The 14,245-nt window shown below is 34.8% G+C and overlaps 2 protein-coding genes across 8 annotated transcripts; both read right to left on the reverse strand.

Annotated features, from left to right (window-relative positions):
* Positions 1-1,448: 1,448 nt before the first annotated feature.
* On the reverse strand, positions 1,449-5,896 carry LOC141898645 (inositol hexakisphosphate kinase 1-like). Of its 2 annotated transcripts, none has more exons than XM_074784666.1 (6): positions 5,846-5,896; positions 5,060-5,288; positions 4,779-4,983; positions 4,540-4,700; positions 4,275-4,450; positions 1,449-4,177 (listed from the first exon to the last, which is right to left on the reverse strand). In XM_074784666.1, exons 2-6 carry the CDS (start codon positions 5,229-5,231, stop codon positions 3,545-3,547), a joined length of 1,347 nt encoding a protein of 448 aa, XP_074640767.1. In that variant the 5' UTR covers positions 5,232-5,288; positions 5,846-5,896; the 3' UTR covers positions 1,449-3,544. The 2 variants fall into 2 exon arrangements, with proteins under 2 accessions (XP_074640767.1, XP_074640766.1); XM_074784665.1 differs by having other exon boundaries at positions 5,709-5,866.
* Positions 5,897-6,482: 586 nt separating this feature from the next.
* Positions 6,483-13,756, reverse strand: LOC141898457 (nucleolar protein 4-like). 6 transcript variants are annotated; one of them, XM_074784353.1, is made up of 8 exons: positions 13,625-13,756; positions 10,615-10,711; positions 10,349-10,530; positions 10,097-10,219; positions 9,783-9,986; positions 9,384-9,560; positions 8,809-9,106; positions 6,483-8,713 (listed from the first exon to the last, which is right to left on the reverse strand). In XM_074784353.1, exons 2-8 carry the CDS (start codon positions 10,703-10,705, stop codon positions 8,547-8,549), a joined length of 1,242 nt encoding a protein of 413 aa, XP_074640454.1. In that variant the 5' UTR covers positions 10,706-10,711; positions 13,625-13,756; the 3' UTR covers positions 6,483-8,546. The 6 variants fall into 6 exon arrangements, with proteins under 6 accessions (XP_074640454.1, XP_074640452.1, XP_074640451.1 ...); XM_074784351.1 differs by lacking the exon at positions 13,625-13,756 and adding an exon at positions 13,330-13,588 and having other exon boundaries at positions 9,444-9,560; XM_074784350.1 differs by lacking the exon at positions 13,625-13,756 and adding an exon at positions 13,330-13,588 and having other exon boundaries at positions 6,483-8,704.
* Positions 13,757-14,245: the final 489 nt, after the last annotated feature.

Consider the following 14,245-nt stretch of genomic DNA (forward strand, 5'->3'; position numbering starts at 1 on the left):
TGTACAATCAAAGCGACAAATGCTCAACAAATGAAATCAGTATCTAATGCATAAAGAATGTGTGAAATTGTTTCTTTCATAACTAAGAGACGACTTAGATTATTTTTGTAGTATATACATGTATCGTAGCTTTGTACCAGTATTTTTTCCATTTCTTTCTTTTATACCATCTAGAGTACTATAGTTGTGTATTTATCCGTGACAGTTGTAAAATGAAAATATGTGAAATTGAAAGTAAATGCTTGTACCGGTATATTTTACTACCGTCCACTGAATTGTTTTCGAAATATTTATGTGGAATCTTTTAATTCATTAAACTATGAATTCTTGAATCTTTTTGTTGGTTATTATCTGCATTGGCAAGTTGTACGGTTTCGAAGAATTTTGGAATAGATGGTCATCATCACACTTCTACTCAGTCCTGGATGAAGTGTTGTATCCATGATGATCTATGTCGCTCTACTTTTCTAGTGCACCCAACCTGTGCTGTGGTTACGTCTGACACTAAGGTTCTTGGTGAACATCAAAATATGATTTTCTATTGCTTGGATGGATAAGCTATATATGATGATTGAATGAGAAATACCATCGGAACATAGATATAGGTTTAACAACCAGACATTGATTTCATCCCTCTTATTTACATGGATTTATTGAGTAATCTATTCCTGGCAAGATAAGCAGCTCATGAGGACATGATAGGTAGCATTCAACCTTAAAGACTAAATAAATGCTTCATATATATCTCTATATATATATATACATACATACATATATTTCTCCACCTTGATTAATACTTTTTACAGAGGATCGCACTATCTGTACTCAATTCTTTCCACAACCTGTTCTTTTGTACTAAAAACCTGATTGGCTATAGTTCTGTAAGTACTTATACGAAACTTGTTACTGTTAATTGAATTCTATAGTACCATAAAAGGTCGATGTACATGCATCTAAAAATAGCGTAACAATGATACCCTTTTAGACTGTCCATTCCTGGTTCACTGGAGTAATCTGACCATAAACAAATGCAGGTTGATTCCCATTTTGTCTTATTTAAAGTTTCCTCAAAATAGCTTAAAAATAGATTTCTAAAAAGCTTTTTCTGGATTAACCAACGAATTTTTAGTATCATTTTCTGGAAAATTTTGCAATACAAAAACATAAAGAAAGCAATATTTCAGAGAAATCTATAATGTGCTTAGATTTTAACTACTGGGGTACTATTCCTAGAATGTGGCAATACTAATGCCATGTCTGGCAATAATTACACCACTTAATATATTAGCCCATTTATACTAGGATAGAGGTACAGGAATTTATAACGATTACTTAAGGTGTACAACTGTATTTTAAAGGCGCCAAGAATAATGTCAATCAACTCTTTAGCAAAACCAATACAAAAACAAAATGATTTTTTTGTTGACATTCATATTTATTACCATAATAACTACATTAAAATCTGTTGTATTTAAACAATGAATTATGTACAATATACAAAATCTCCTCATAATAAACTGAACATTTATTAAATATATACAAACAATCATTAGACCACTGCCTGAGGGTTACACTTTCAATCACTGTTCTAAAAGACTTAAACTTGGAACAAAAATGTGTATTCTCATTAATGCTACATGTATGGAAATGCTCCCAGAATAGCTACATATTGAAATACAACATGTTAGAATAACAAAATACCAAATACAACGGATCATTCATATTACCTTTGGCAATAACTACAGGACAATGTAGGATATCTTTCAAATTCATAGTGAAACATATTCCACACAGTTCACATTAAATCAGTATAGTTGACGATTACACTTTTGTGACGAAAAAATCACTCAAAATACATAACTAGAGAAATGAAGAGAAACAAACTTAGAAAATAAAGAAATCTGCTCTCATGCATTGACGTTAGTCATGGAGCAACTCTTGTCAAAATCAATTAAATGCTTAACAAATCCTGGTACATTTCATTGTTGAGATAAATTGAAAATAAACAAAGAATAGTACCCTGAAATCACCAAGTGGTCCCTCAGAATAAACTATGATAAAATTGGGAATTGGTTAAACATCTATATGAATACAAATGAATCTTTCATTCACTCTTATCAAACTGAACAGTTTCATTACAACCAAAAGTAACTACTCAAAATAAGCTCCTTTCTATCTATCTACTTACTTAGGAAAACCAATTGACAATATGACACATATTTGTAGAAGTTAATTATATCTCACCAAATTCAGATGAAATGATTAAAAAATCTGGGCCCTACCATCTGTATAAGACCCGATCACTGGTAATGGCAGGATTCTTATCAAGTATTTACAAACAATATTTCATAAACAACAATATTCAATACTTGGCAATATTTCCACCAATACTTAGACAAAGTAGGAAAAACTAAGTCCAAAGGTTACTGAATGCCAATGAACTTTCTAGACCTATATCCACTACAGACAAAAAAGGAAACCTTCACTATTTTTGTTATCAACATTGGCTCAACTCCATACAGTTTTTTCTATACAAATGTATCACTAATTATATCTACATATATTAGACTTATAGATACCAATATCTATTTCAATGCTGCTGTGAACTCTGAATGACAAGTCAAGCCCCAGCTCACCACATGTGTATAAAAAAGTTCAAAGACTGCAGGGAGCACCGGATAATAGCTACATTCAAGTACATAAACAAACCATCAAATATTATTGGGAAATACAGCTGGTGCATACCAGGGTAGTAATGCAAAATTTCATAATTTTACATGCACTGCAAATGGTAGAATCATTTCCTATGCTTTCTCTGTTAAACAATCAGTAAAACCAAAAACAGCTGCAGCCCATTAAGTAGAATGCCGGTGCTTATACGCCTACTAATTGAATGACCTCAATGTAACGAAATATGTCATGTGCTTGCTTTTCAAATTTGAGATAATTATACGACACAATTACAGAAATCATCCATAAAAGCTTGAAAATTATTGATGTACATTGTACAAAATAAAAAATCCCATGTCCTAGCAATACCAATCAAGCTCCCTATCTACATTCTCTGTTCCTAAATTATACAAGTTTTTCAAAACCCAACTGAATCCTTCCCTTGCTCACTATAGTTTTGAATAACATGTGAGTCCTATATTTCATTTAGGGATGGATGGATGGATGGACGGACACATGATGGTACGTAATCACATCTATTATAATGGATTGCAAGTTGACAGTTTATTGACAACCTGCATTGAAAGCAAGATATAATAAAGAGTATAATGAATGAAGTCTTAATAGAGCACCAGTTTAACCGCACAATCATCACGTCTGCCTTCCCCTCCTCCCCAAGCCCCAGTATTAAGAATGGTACCATGTGAAAATGAGTCTAGTATGAATATCATTGATTCAAGAAACATTAAGATATCGAAAGTTGAAACTATATGATCGAAACTGTTTGGTTTTACCAGTGTACTCAAACTAAACAACTATTTTACAATCATGGATGAGTAAATTCTTAGAAATTCAAAATCAGATTCTCAAAAAATCACAGATCTGATGACATAGCTGCCTGTTTAATTTCAAGAAAGGTTTTTATCAGATTTTCTAACCCGAAGAGGTAGCCAGTATCGGGGCCTGTGTGAGTTACTTTATCTGAAGGAAAACCCTGAAATGTTGTATGTGCGAAGTCAATCATTCGCACGTCGACTTTCGTACCCCAGTTATTGTCATCTTTGTTTTCACGAAGATGATCCCTACTTCGGGAACGTTCCGGACTGCTATGCGCGCTTGTATCACTTTTACGATCAGAACTCCGAGGTCGATGAAGTCTATCCGATTCATCACTATTAGGACTGTTTGCCGAACTACTTTTACGATTCGAAACGCCAGAATTTTCTTTCCCGTTGTTTGACGACGGTTTCCGACAATTTTCTATTCGCCGGTCGCGACCATCGTACATTATCAAAAGTGAACTGGAATAAAATCTATATGTGTTCTGTTTGGACAACAACGAATGCATTTGTTTCAGTTTTTCAACTATAAGCTCGATCACATCTAATCTCATTTTACATCCATTGTGGAAAAACATAGTCAATGACTCAAGAAATCCTTGTTCAGTCAATCTTCGCCCGTAGTACTTATTTTTGCACACATAATTCCCCGAGTTCAGTTGATAAACCTAGAAAAAAGGAGAAATCAAAAACAATGAAGCCGAAGATAATAACTACTCAAACAGATGATTCAAAAAGGGTTGAAAACATGGCGACTTCACATACCTGCATGCCACACACTCTAACTCCTAAAGTTCTAGATGTAGTTGTTGCGCAACGCTGTATTTTTGTTTGACGCTTTGATTCGGAATCATCATCCCCGTGTTGTCTCGTTCCCATTTTCAGGTCCAAAATACAAGGAAATTGTAAATGGGATACAACATTCTCCAATAAAATGAATTCTTATCAATTTAGTTAAAGATAGATACTCGGTAATACGAAATTACATAAAATCAAAAGTGAAAGTTATTTATTTAAAAGAAAAGGATACTCTGAGAGCCAGTCGCCAAACAACCTTTCTGCAGTCTTTCAATGTGTTTTTTATGAGACCTGATGCTCCATGGATTCTGACTGTGCACAACTTGTTTGTCTTTGCCTTCATTTTCATGGTCCAAGCATTCGAAGGATAACGAATGAGAAAAAGCTGGTTTCCTAAAATGATAAGACAATCGCTATTCTAAACCCGACATTCTTCAAGTCATCTCATCGATTAGTGCCAAAAACTCTTACCCTTTGTTATCTCTACCATCTAATTTTCGAGGCTGAATTACGTCCTCCCCATCCGACTCAGAATTTCCACATTCTCCACTCGACCCCGGTGAATTTCCTCGCAAATTCGACAATGAGCGATTTTTACGTTTTGGAACGAGCCCACTCGGATAACCAATCAACGAAATATCTCCATCAATGTCTTCAACCACTACATCGACAACACCTACAAATGAACACATATTTTCAAAATAAAAACTGGCACATTCTGATTTAACTTTTAAGTCAGTCAATAGCTCTACCTCTATATTCCGGGGTAAATTCCATCAAACATTCAGGCATTGTCTGGTAGTACAGATGTTCGCGTGGCACCAATGGTTTACAAACTGTCGTTGAATCATATTTAAACATATAATTTGTCCCGCCCACTTGATGAACAAAGGGTACTAAATTCACTGGTTCACATTCTTCCATTACTGCACAAGCATCCGAGAAAAACTGTCTTCTGACTGGCCTTCCAAAACTGTGTCACTGAAAAATTTATATCAAAAGCAGGCTAAAGCAAGACAAGACTAACAGGCAGGGGGCCTATTTATTGCTATAAATGGTGAATTATTGGCAACTTTCCTTCAACTATTGCAGTCGAGCTTAAAATAAACATAATGGCTATATCTAAGTCGGCGTGAAAGATCAGGTGAAGGGCCGCACTATAGAGGCCAAGCCCAAGGGAGTTATTGATTGAAATTTGTAGTGTATCAGCTATTGCTTAAACAAAACCATGCAAATCTTGGGAAATATAGCACTACTCATAGTGTAACTCCTTTAGGTCAAAACAAGTCTATGAAAGATAATAGACTATTGTTAAAAATCAATCATAAATCAATTTAATTCAAAAGAAATCATCCTCAGACATTTTATGACATTGTTTTACTCTAATTACACATGTCTTACCGATTAAAAACATATAAGTTCTTCACATATATCGTAACTCCAGATAATTGTGTTTCCTAGAAACCTTTTACTGGTGTAATTTATTAACTAAAAGATATTATGGTAAGATTTCACAGCAGTGTTCTAGCGATATTTACTTCGTCGATTCTGATGTAAAGCCTGTGATGTACAGGTCGCAGAGGAGTTCGGCGCCGCCGTCAACTGTCAGTCAAGTCCAACTATTTACCGACCAAGAACCGACCGAGAAAAAATTATGCGAAGCAGGTCCTCTAGCGGGCGGGCCGGCGGCGGACTAGGACCCAATGTGTTGATACCTCACTCATCAAATATATTGAAAATATCATCATAATTTCATACCCATTATTTTATATGTTTTGTTGATACTTTGTTACCAGCACACGAAATAATTGTCAGTAAAAAGATCGAAAATTGATAGATTTTGTTCATACGGTGTGAAATGTAGGACCGGCCTTCACCATAATGGGATTATTTCAAGCCACAAACGATTATCTCGAAACTTGTAAAAAAGCTATCCCATTTAGAAAGCTGTCATTTTAAAATGAAATCGGACCACATATTCCAACTTATTAACGGTGTGGCCGCTCAGTTCGGATCTTCAAGACTCACACACGGCCGATTGTCCAAATTCTTTAACTAGAACGCGTGTACTGCTTACTACAGTCCGAGCTTCCACGGTTATCCTAAATTGCCACTCCTGACCTCAAACGAAAATGAACTGACAATAAACCAGTGTTCATCTGAATGTATTTCTCGATTTATTTGCTGCTTGACTAAAAACAAATTTTGACTAGAAGATGTATACATGTGCGTCAGTAATAAAGATGAATTAATCCCTCTAAAAACTCACATTACACATCAATTAATGCAGTATCTATTATAATCATTCTCATTACATTTAAACACACAACAGCAACTTGACAGTAAATTCAAAATATATAGCCTGTGTTTTCTTCAATATGAAATTTGAATTTACAGACATTTCAAGCTGGGAAAAAGATATTAAGTGCACCACTTAACAAGTTTATTCCAGTTATGCTAAATTGCAGACCCCATAAATCGCTAGTGCCAAAGATTTAATGAGAAACAGATTATCAAATTGTTAGGTAATTTCTGTTGTGTTAGAATAAAGAATTACTCTTTCTAAAGCTTGATTATTTTGCTCTCAATTATCATAATAAATAAATATATTTTTCGTATACAACGAATGCAATACGTATTATTAATACATTGTTCTGTAATCAAAACCAATAAGAATATACCGGTACTTATAATTTATTTATGTATATAGAATAAATTATTGAATAAGAAATACTTTTTGATTAACAAAGAAAATAATCAAATACATCGATCTGGAACAGCGCAGTCATAGCATACCATCCCTGATGGTCGTTTTAGGAAAAGATAAACACAAGCAAAATTGGTCAAATTTTGTTATCAAAAACATCTCAGAACCTCTAACACCTGGTAGGAATTTACAGACTAGGGCCATTTAGCTTTAAAATTTGAGAAACCAACGATTTAACAGAATTTGCTTTGAGCAATTGAGCCCAGCAGACTATCAATATGTGATCTTATTGGTACGTATCATTGATTTAACAGTTTTCATAAAAAAATACCAGAATGATTCTTGGTAATGATGAATCCGATCACTAAATGCATATTCATTTCCTCAACAAAATTGTCTGGGCATTCACCCATAAACTTATTTACAATACAAAATTATTAATACAACATAACTATATCTGGGTTATGCGTTTTTCACACAAATCGTAACATTCCTTAATATTCCAGAGATTCCATTTTCAAAGAACCATCCCACTAGAATAAAGGTATCAACCTTACGATGTCATTGTATTGTTCACAGTTAAGCAAGTAATAGAGTAGACCAACTACCTTCATACCTTCCATATATTTATCACTTTCAATGTTGCGAGCCACGACTTGCAGGCTTCAATTACAACATGCAGTATTGTTGTTAGTTAGAAGGTGGCAGCAGAGTGATCAAATAACTGGAGTCTGACAACAATCATATTATGTGGAGGTAGACTTTACTGTAAGGTGACTAGTACAGAAATAGGGCAGTCATATGACAGCACAGTGGACTAGATATATACATAGGTTCTCAAAATAATGTTAATTCAAAATGATGATTCTTCTCTCAAATATCAATATCAACAGAATACAATAAAATGTGAATTACACATAAAATCTTCATACAAATTCTATAACCCAATGAAACAAACTGATATGTTCTTCAGTTCTCTGTTAAATAACTCATATGTTATAATTTTGAACTACTTGAGTCAACAATGTTTCCAGTTATATGAGCATTTATTTTACTGATTTGTATTCTCTTAATCTCAGAACATCATATGATTACATGTAATTCAGGTGACTGATGCATCTGTGTCATGAATTTCTGCTCAAATTCGAAAAAAAAAATTAAACATTGTAGTTCATTTCACTAAGCCCATAGTAGTCTTATCATTCATTCATAGTTCCAATCACTAAAGCTGTTAAGATTAGCTTTAAGACATGTTGTCAAACATAAATAACCTGTACATTTATGTCATGTAGAATGTTTTTAAAACATTCAATCAGCTATCAATTATGGAATGAGACAGCTCAGCAAGTCAATATTCATTGCATCCGTATTGGCCCACACATAATAAAAATATTGGAATGTACTATCCAAAATGAGAGCCTTCAATCCAAAGACCTCATGATCACAACATAGCATAATTGATCCCAATCCATGTTAGCAATGATGAGACTGCTTCTATATCATTTATAAAACCAACACCTCGATTCGCCAGATCAGTTTTGTTGTAAGAGTAATTGTTCCAGTTCATCTGCTGAACGATAAAGGAATGCCGCCGATTCTCTGTATCCAGCTATCAGTTGTTTTATTGTGGCCACTTCTTGTGGATTAAGCGTATTCTTTCCTGAACCAGCGCCTTTTTTGACAGTCAAGTCTGCAGGTCCTAAAAAGTAACATGTAGTTAGTTTGCGATATCAAAATGGCGAGTTCAGTTCAGAATTAAGGTATTAGTGGATAGGACACCATTATATATCTTACCGTTTGGCACCTGACTTGTCAAAGCACTTTGTTGCAATAGTGGATGATTGTGAGCTGGATGTTGAAAAGCTGGAAATCCAGGCCGGAATAATCCATTACCATTTGCGAATGTAAAAGCTTGCGCAAGTTCATGAGGGGGACGAAATGCAGTGGGCGGAGCGTGTCGTGCAAATTCAGATGTAGTCTGTTTTTCAGCTGCCGGTTGAACTGTAGTTTGTGATGTCTGCTGTGATGTTGATGTGTTGAGATTTTGTTGCGTTGATGCAGATGCTGGTGAAGATGGAGGAAGAGCATGGGTCTGGAAAATAGATCATATTCAATATTTGGATCAGACATATCAGAAAATATTCCATAAAGATGATTAGCACTACTACTGGGGAAACGTAAAATATAGGTTTAAGCCCATTAAAAATTTCTAAACACTTGGACCATAGTATGAAACATGATTGCAGCAAATATGGAAGGATCATTAGTAGTCAAGATCTAAAAGAAACATTCACCACTTGACAGCATCACACCACTAGATCATTTATTCATGCTGAAGATCTATTTAAAACATGCATAAACCAGTATACCTGTTCCTGTGCCCCAGCCACCAGAGAGGGAGGTTTTCGTGTAACTGAGTCTACACTTACGGCTAGCGGTTCGAGTCCCATGCGCATACGCTTTGCATTTTGACTTTCATTTTCACACGCTTGTGCGAGAATTGATTCAGCAGCAGCTGATGTTAAGTGGGGTGGAGTCGGTCTCAACTACAAAATCAAGATAACAATGACTTAGAAGAAATAATTGGTTCATGTGGTTAAAAATGAGGTTTCACCTTGAGAAAAATTACTACCTCATATCAAATTCATGATACTGTCTGATGTAGTCAATTATTTGTATAAACATCTCAGATAAATTTCATCACAAGGAATTGAAAGTATCTTCCCAGTTTTATATTTTGCTGGGAAGAGTTTACCGTAGTACAATACCTGTTCGAGTCCATTTGCATCTTTAGATCTTCTCATTCTGCGACATGATTTGAGGTATGTGCGAATTCTCTTACGCGCTCGTTCTTGGAATTCTGGAAATTGTCGATTACACGCCTCTAATATTGCTTGCACTTTGTCTTTTGGCTGTTTAGAAATCGGAACTATTCGATCCAAGTTTTCATCCACAAATAATCTTACAAACATCTGAAACCAATTACCGGGTAATGCATAATTATGTAATGGCAAATTATTGCAAATGTAGTAAGTTCTGTTCAGAACTTTATATGGGTCTGGTAAATAGATGCAGAACTTACATTAAATGACTTTAACCGTTCTGGATCGTATTGAGAAGTAATTTTCAAATCATCCTCATCATCATCATCATTGTCATCTTCATCTTTAGTGTCATCTAATGCATCACTAGCTTTTGTTGAACTCTAAGTGAAGAAAGTCAAGGCTAATCAATTATTGGAGACTAATAAACAACTATGAATCTCATTACAGACTAAAGACAAGCTCTAATAGATTAATGTTAGCATTTAAACCAATAAAAATGGAATGCATACGTCTAGACTCAATTCATCACTAGCTCTTCGTTTTCGTTCGGGATGACCTTTCCCGTTTTGTTCTGTATCCGTGTTCTCTTTTTCTTCTTTGGACACTTCTTCATCTTTGACAGCATTTTTCACATCATTAGTATCCTGTTCCTCAACTGGTGTCGGGGTTCGGCTATTTTCAGCCGATAAACCTATAAGAAAATTCACATCTAATAAATCCAATTGAAAAGGTTTTGCTACAGATTGTGTAATTACACCATAAACTTCGTCATTACTTTCTCCAGTTTCTTTGATATCAATTTGCTCTTCTTCAGCAACCGCTGGAGATGCATGGTCAACACTTGCTTCGCTTTCTGCACTAGACATGCTGTCCTAAAAAAGAACAAAATATCCAAAACCATTATCATGATATTACATTGAAAGTAAAATTTGAAATGGTGACAGTAATCAACGTAAATTTTTGTCCTTGAATACCGAAAGGATTAACAAATAAAATAGCTTTTAGCTAGATCGTGAAGCAATAGAGGGTTTAATGGCATGGAATGTAGAATGTTTTCTAATGTTGTTCATACTCTGTATCAAAGTACAGAGTCCGACTTGGGACTTTGATATAGATAATGCTTGGGAAACAGCACATGGGATTATACACAGCAATGCATGCTTGATAATTTATGAGAAATCTAACGATAAGTTTCCTCTGCTTTGTGCCTATCTTATGTGCAGCTGTGCATCCACCCCATCTACGGTATATTACAGGTGCTTACGACTATTTCACTCAAAATCTATTGATATGGAAATCCGTCAGATAGTCAACAGTCCCATATCAAGAAGAACATCCTACAAGCAACGATTGCTCATAGGTTTTACCTAAATATGTTCATGGTTTTACCATCCAGGTAAAACATGGAGAAAATCTTTTTTCATGGTATGTCCATGGATGTACATCCACGCATAGATGACTATAGAAGAGGAATAATCTACGGTGTTACACTCTATATCAGTAGTATTCAATGTTTGAATAGCCAAACAACACGACATGCAAAACCCACTAAAAGCAAATTTATCACATTCCTTTATGAGCTACAAAGTAGCAACAAGTTTATCTGTTTAATATCAATAAGCAATTCCCTAAATTTCCTCAAGTTGTAAGCACTTGCTATTATCATTTTAGATTGATTTGAATTTGATTATTTACTTGTATTGATTAACATAATTCAACATTTTCAAAGGTCAGTAGTCCAGATGACTAATATGGAATGAATACTTTCAGCTCTCCACTTCGCTCACTGCTCTAATTAGAAATGGTCTCTCCCACTGGGAATGTCTAATAGCGATATTACTTTTTTTATCGATCTAAAACAACCAATTATATGAAGAGTCACCAAAACAAAAAGAACTATCCGCTACATATTCAAAATTTTTAGAAATAAACTCATTACTCAATTGTCCTGCAACACATATGTATGATACGGATAAATGCCTATTTCTAGTCTACCCAGGAACAAATTATTTGCTTATATAAAATATTTTCTCCAAAACATCATTAATCAGAAAGAAAGATAAAAACAGCCAGAAAAGGTTATAAAATCAAAGATTCTGTTAACCGTATTATTAATATATAGTGCAACCATTTTTTTTTCAATGAATACTTTTTTCATAAGAGTATCAAGGCAAATCATACAATTATGTTAAATATTCTCTGGGTAAAACCTGTCAAAATATTATCCCAAGAAGATTTTCATTAATTCATTCAATGCCAGCAGCAGTGGATGATAGGGGTGTTATGCATTCATCGCTACCAAGGGAAGAGTACAGAGAACATTACAAAGAGCCCAAGCGAATCTTAAGCTAGTCAAGGTTGCCTTGGCAACAGAACCCCACCTGAACCAACCTACACTCCTCTTGTCCATGCATACCCTATGCACGATGTGCTCAAGCTCTTGTAGCGAGATCACTGACAGATTTTAGAGCTCCCCACAACTGTTCAAGGATATAGTACCGTATCCGATATTGATTTGACTTACATTGATTGGAATGACATCACATATATTAGAAAATTTCACAAAAATGATTTCCCTGTTATGGATAAAAAGTTTTCAAGGAAATGAAAGTATGCAATCGTTCAGTTTTTCAAGTCATTCAAAACTAAAAGAATTCATTTTCATATAAATTTCCAAGTACTATCGTTTAATTGATAATTCCTCTTTGTTTTTTTACACTTTGTCTCATTTCATGTTAAGTCCACAGATTACATTTTATTGTGCTAATACGAAAACTTAAATCGTCATTATCAACAAGAGCTATATGTTAATGGGTACCAATCATTTTAACTATCCACAAGACTTTCAAATGATTTGAAAAATCGAGTAACATATTTAACATTTATGGATTATAAATGCTTCCTTTGAGTGAAAAAATTATAATTCAATTTGTATACATAAGGACAGTGACCCTTGATATAATAAGGACATATACAGGAATTGAAACATCAAACCATTTCATGACTAAAATAGGGAAGTTAAATAAGAAGGCACTGTTCATGTGTATTGACAGTGTAATGTTATATCCAAATAGGTTAAATATTAAAGTAAAATCCATTTTTCAAAAACATCTCAATGCTTCAGAGTACGTAGATTTCTTTTTCATGGACAATTGTTGAATGTGAACATAACATAACATAACAAACAATTAAAGTCAAATTTTATACAATTTTGTGCTTTGTTATTCCTCTCAAATTTCAATTCTTTTCTTTTGCAATTTCAAACAGAAAATCATAGTTTTATATGAAATATTTCCATAAAAAGAAAAAAATTGCATCATGATATATGAACCCGAGCCGAGTTTGGTGTGACGTCATACATGAACAATGGGCGCACAGCGTACCCGTAACGCGATCATGGCATAGCGCGTACGCTGTTATAATGTCAGAATGACTACGTCGATATTCCATCGAACAGCACACCCCAATACAGGCAAAATAGCTTCCATACATTTTCGATCAACATATATCGGTAGTCAATGTCTACTTCCACGGATACGCTTCCATCATGACACGCTTTATAGTCAAAATCTACGTGGCAGATAGGGACACACATTGAACCTCTATCACACCCCTACACCGCCATGTTTGCTTCATCTAATGGTCCATGGTCACAAATATTTACCTCCTGTCTAAAACCGGGTTTCAAACGATACCAAATAACTTGTGTGAATGTATGGGATAATATCAAAACGATCCTATATTGTGTAAAAGACTATATAAGGCTGTGAAAGAAATATTCCTACCTCTCTTAATAGGGAACTCCGTATGCAAACTATCGAGCGATACGATGTACCCGTTCAATGCGCGATGAGGCACACTACAGCACCCCGCCAGCTTGTGGCTTAAGTGTGCGCGCTTGCGTCGCCAAGGCTGCACTCCACCAAAACAAAGAAATTAGCATATGGGGGACAAAGCTACCCTCAGCTGTTACTGATTAAATATCAAACCATTTATACTTGCGTAGGAAAAAAATTGAGGCGGTGTCTTTCGTGCCAACATGATGTCTCCCCACAGATTACCATTCTCGGTCTCGGAAACTGTTGATTATATTTTTACTTTATCATTGGAGTCCCGTTTGAATAGATTTTTCGAACGATAAAATTCAGAATGCAAGTGACTGTGTCAACTTAGATTTGTTTTCTCTGATGCAACGATTTTACCAAAAACGCGCATTGCAAAAATCTTTCTCTAGACTCCCTTCTATAACTTCTATAAAAAGTCGAAGTCTAACTCGGGTGTTCAGCTGAATTTAGAAAACAGAAAAAACTTCTTCTTGACGTTCACTCAGCGCAATTCTCATAGGTCAGATAAAAATGAAAAATCTGATTATTTCTAAATTGAGAACGCTTCTCAAATTACACTAA

Source organism: Tubulanus polymorphus, chromosome 2 (genome assembly GCF_964204645.1).
Source record: "Tubulanus polymorphus chromosome 2, tnTubPoly1.2, whole genome shotgun sequence".
In the NCBI taxonomy this organism is placed as follows: Eukaryota; Metazoa; Nemertea; class Palaeonemertea; order Tubulaniformes; family Tubulanidae; genus Tubulanus; species Tubulanus polymorphus.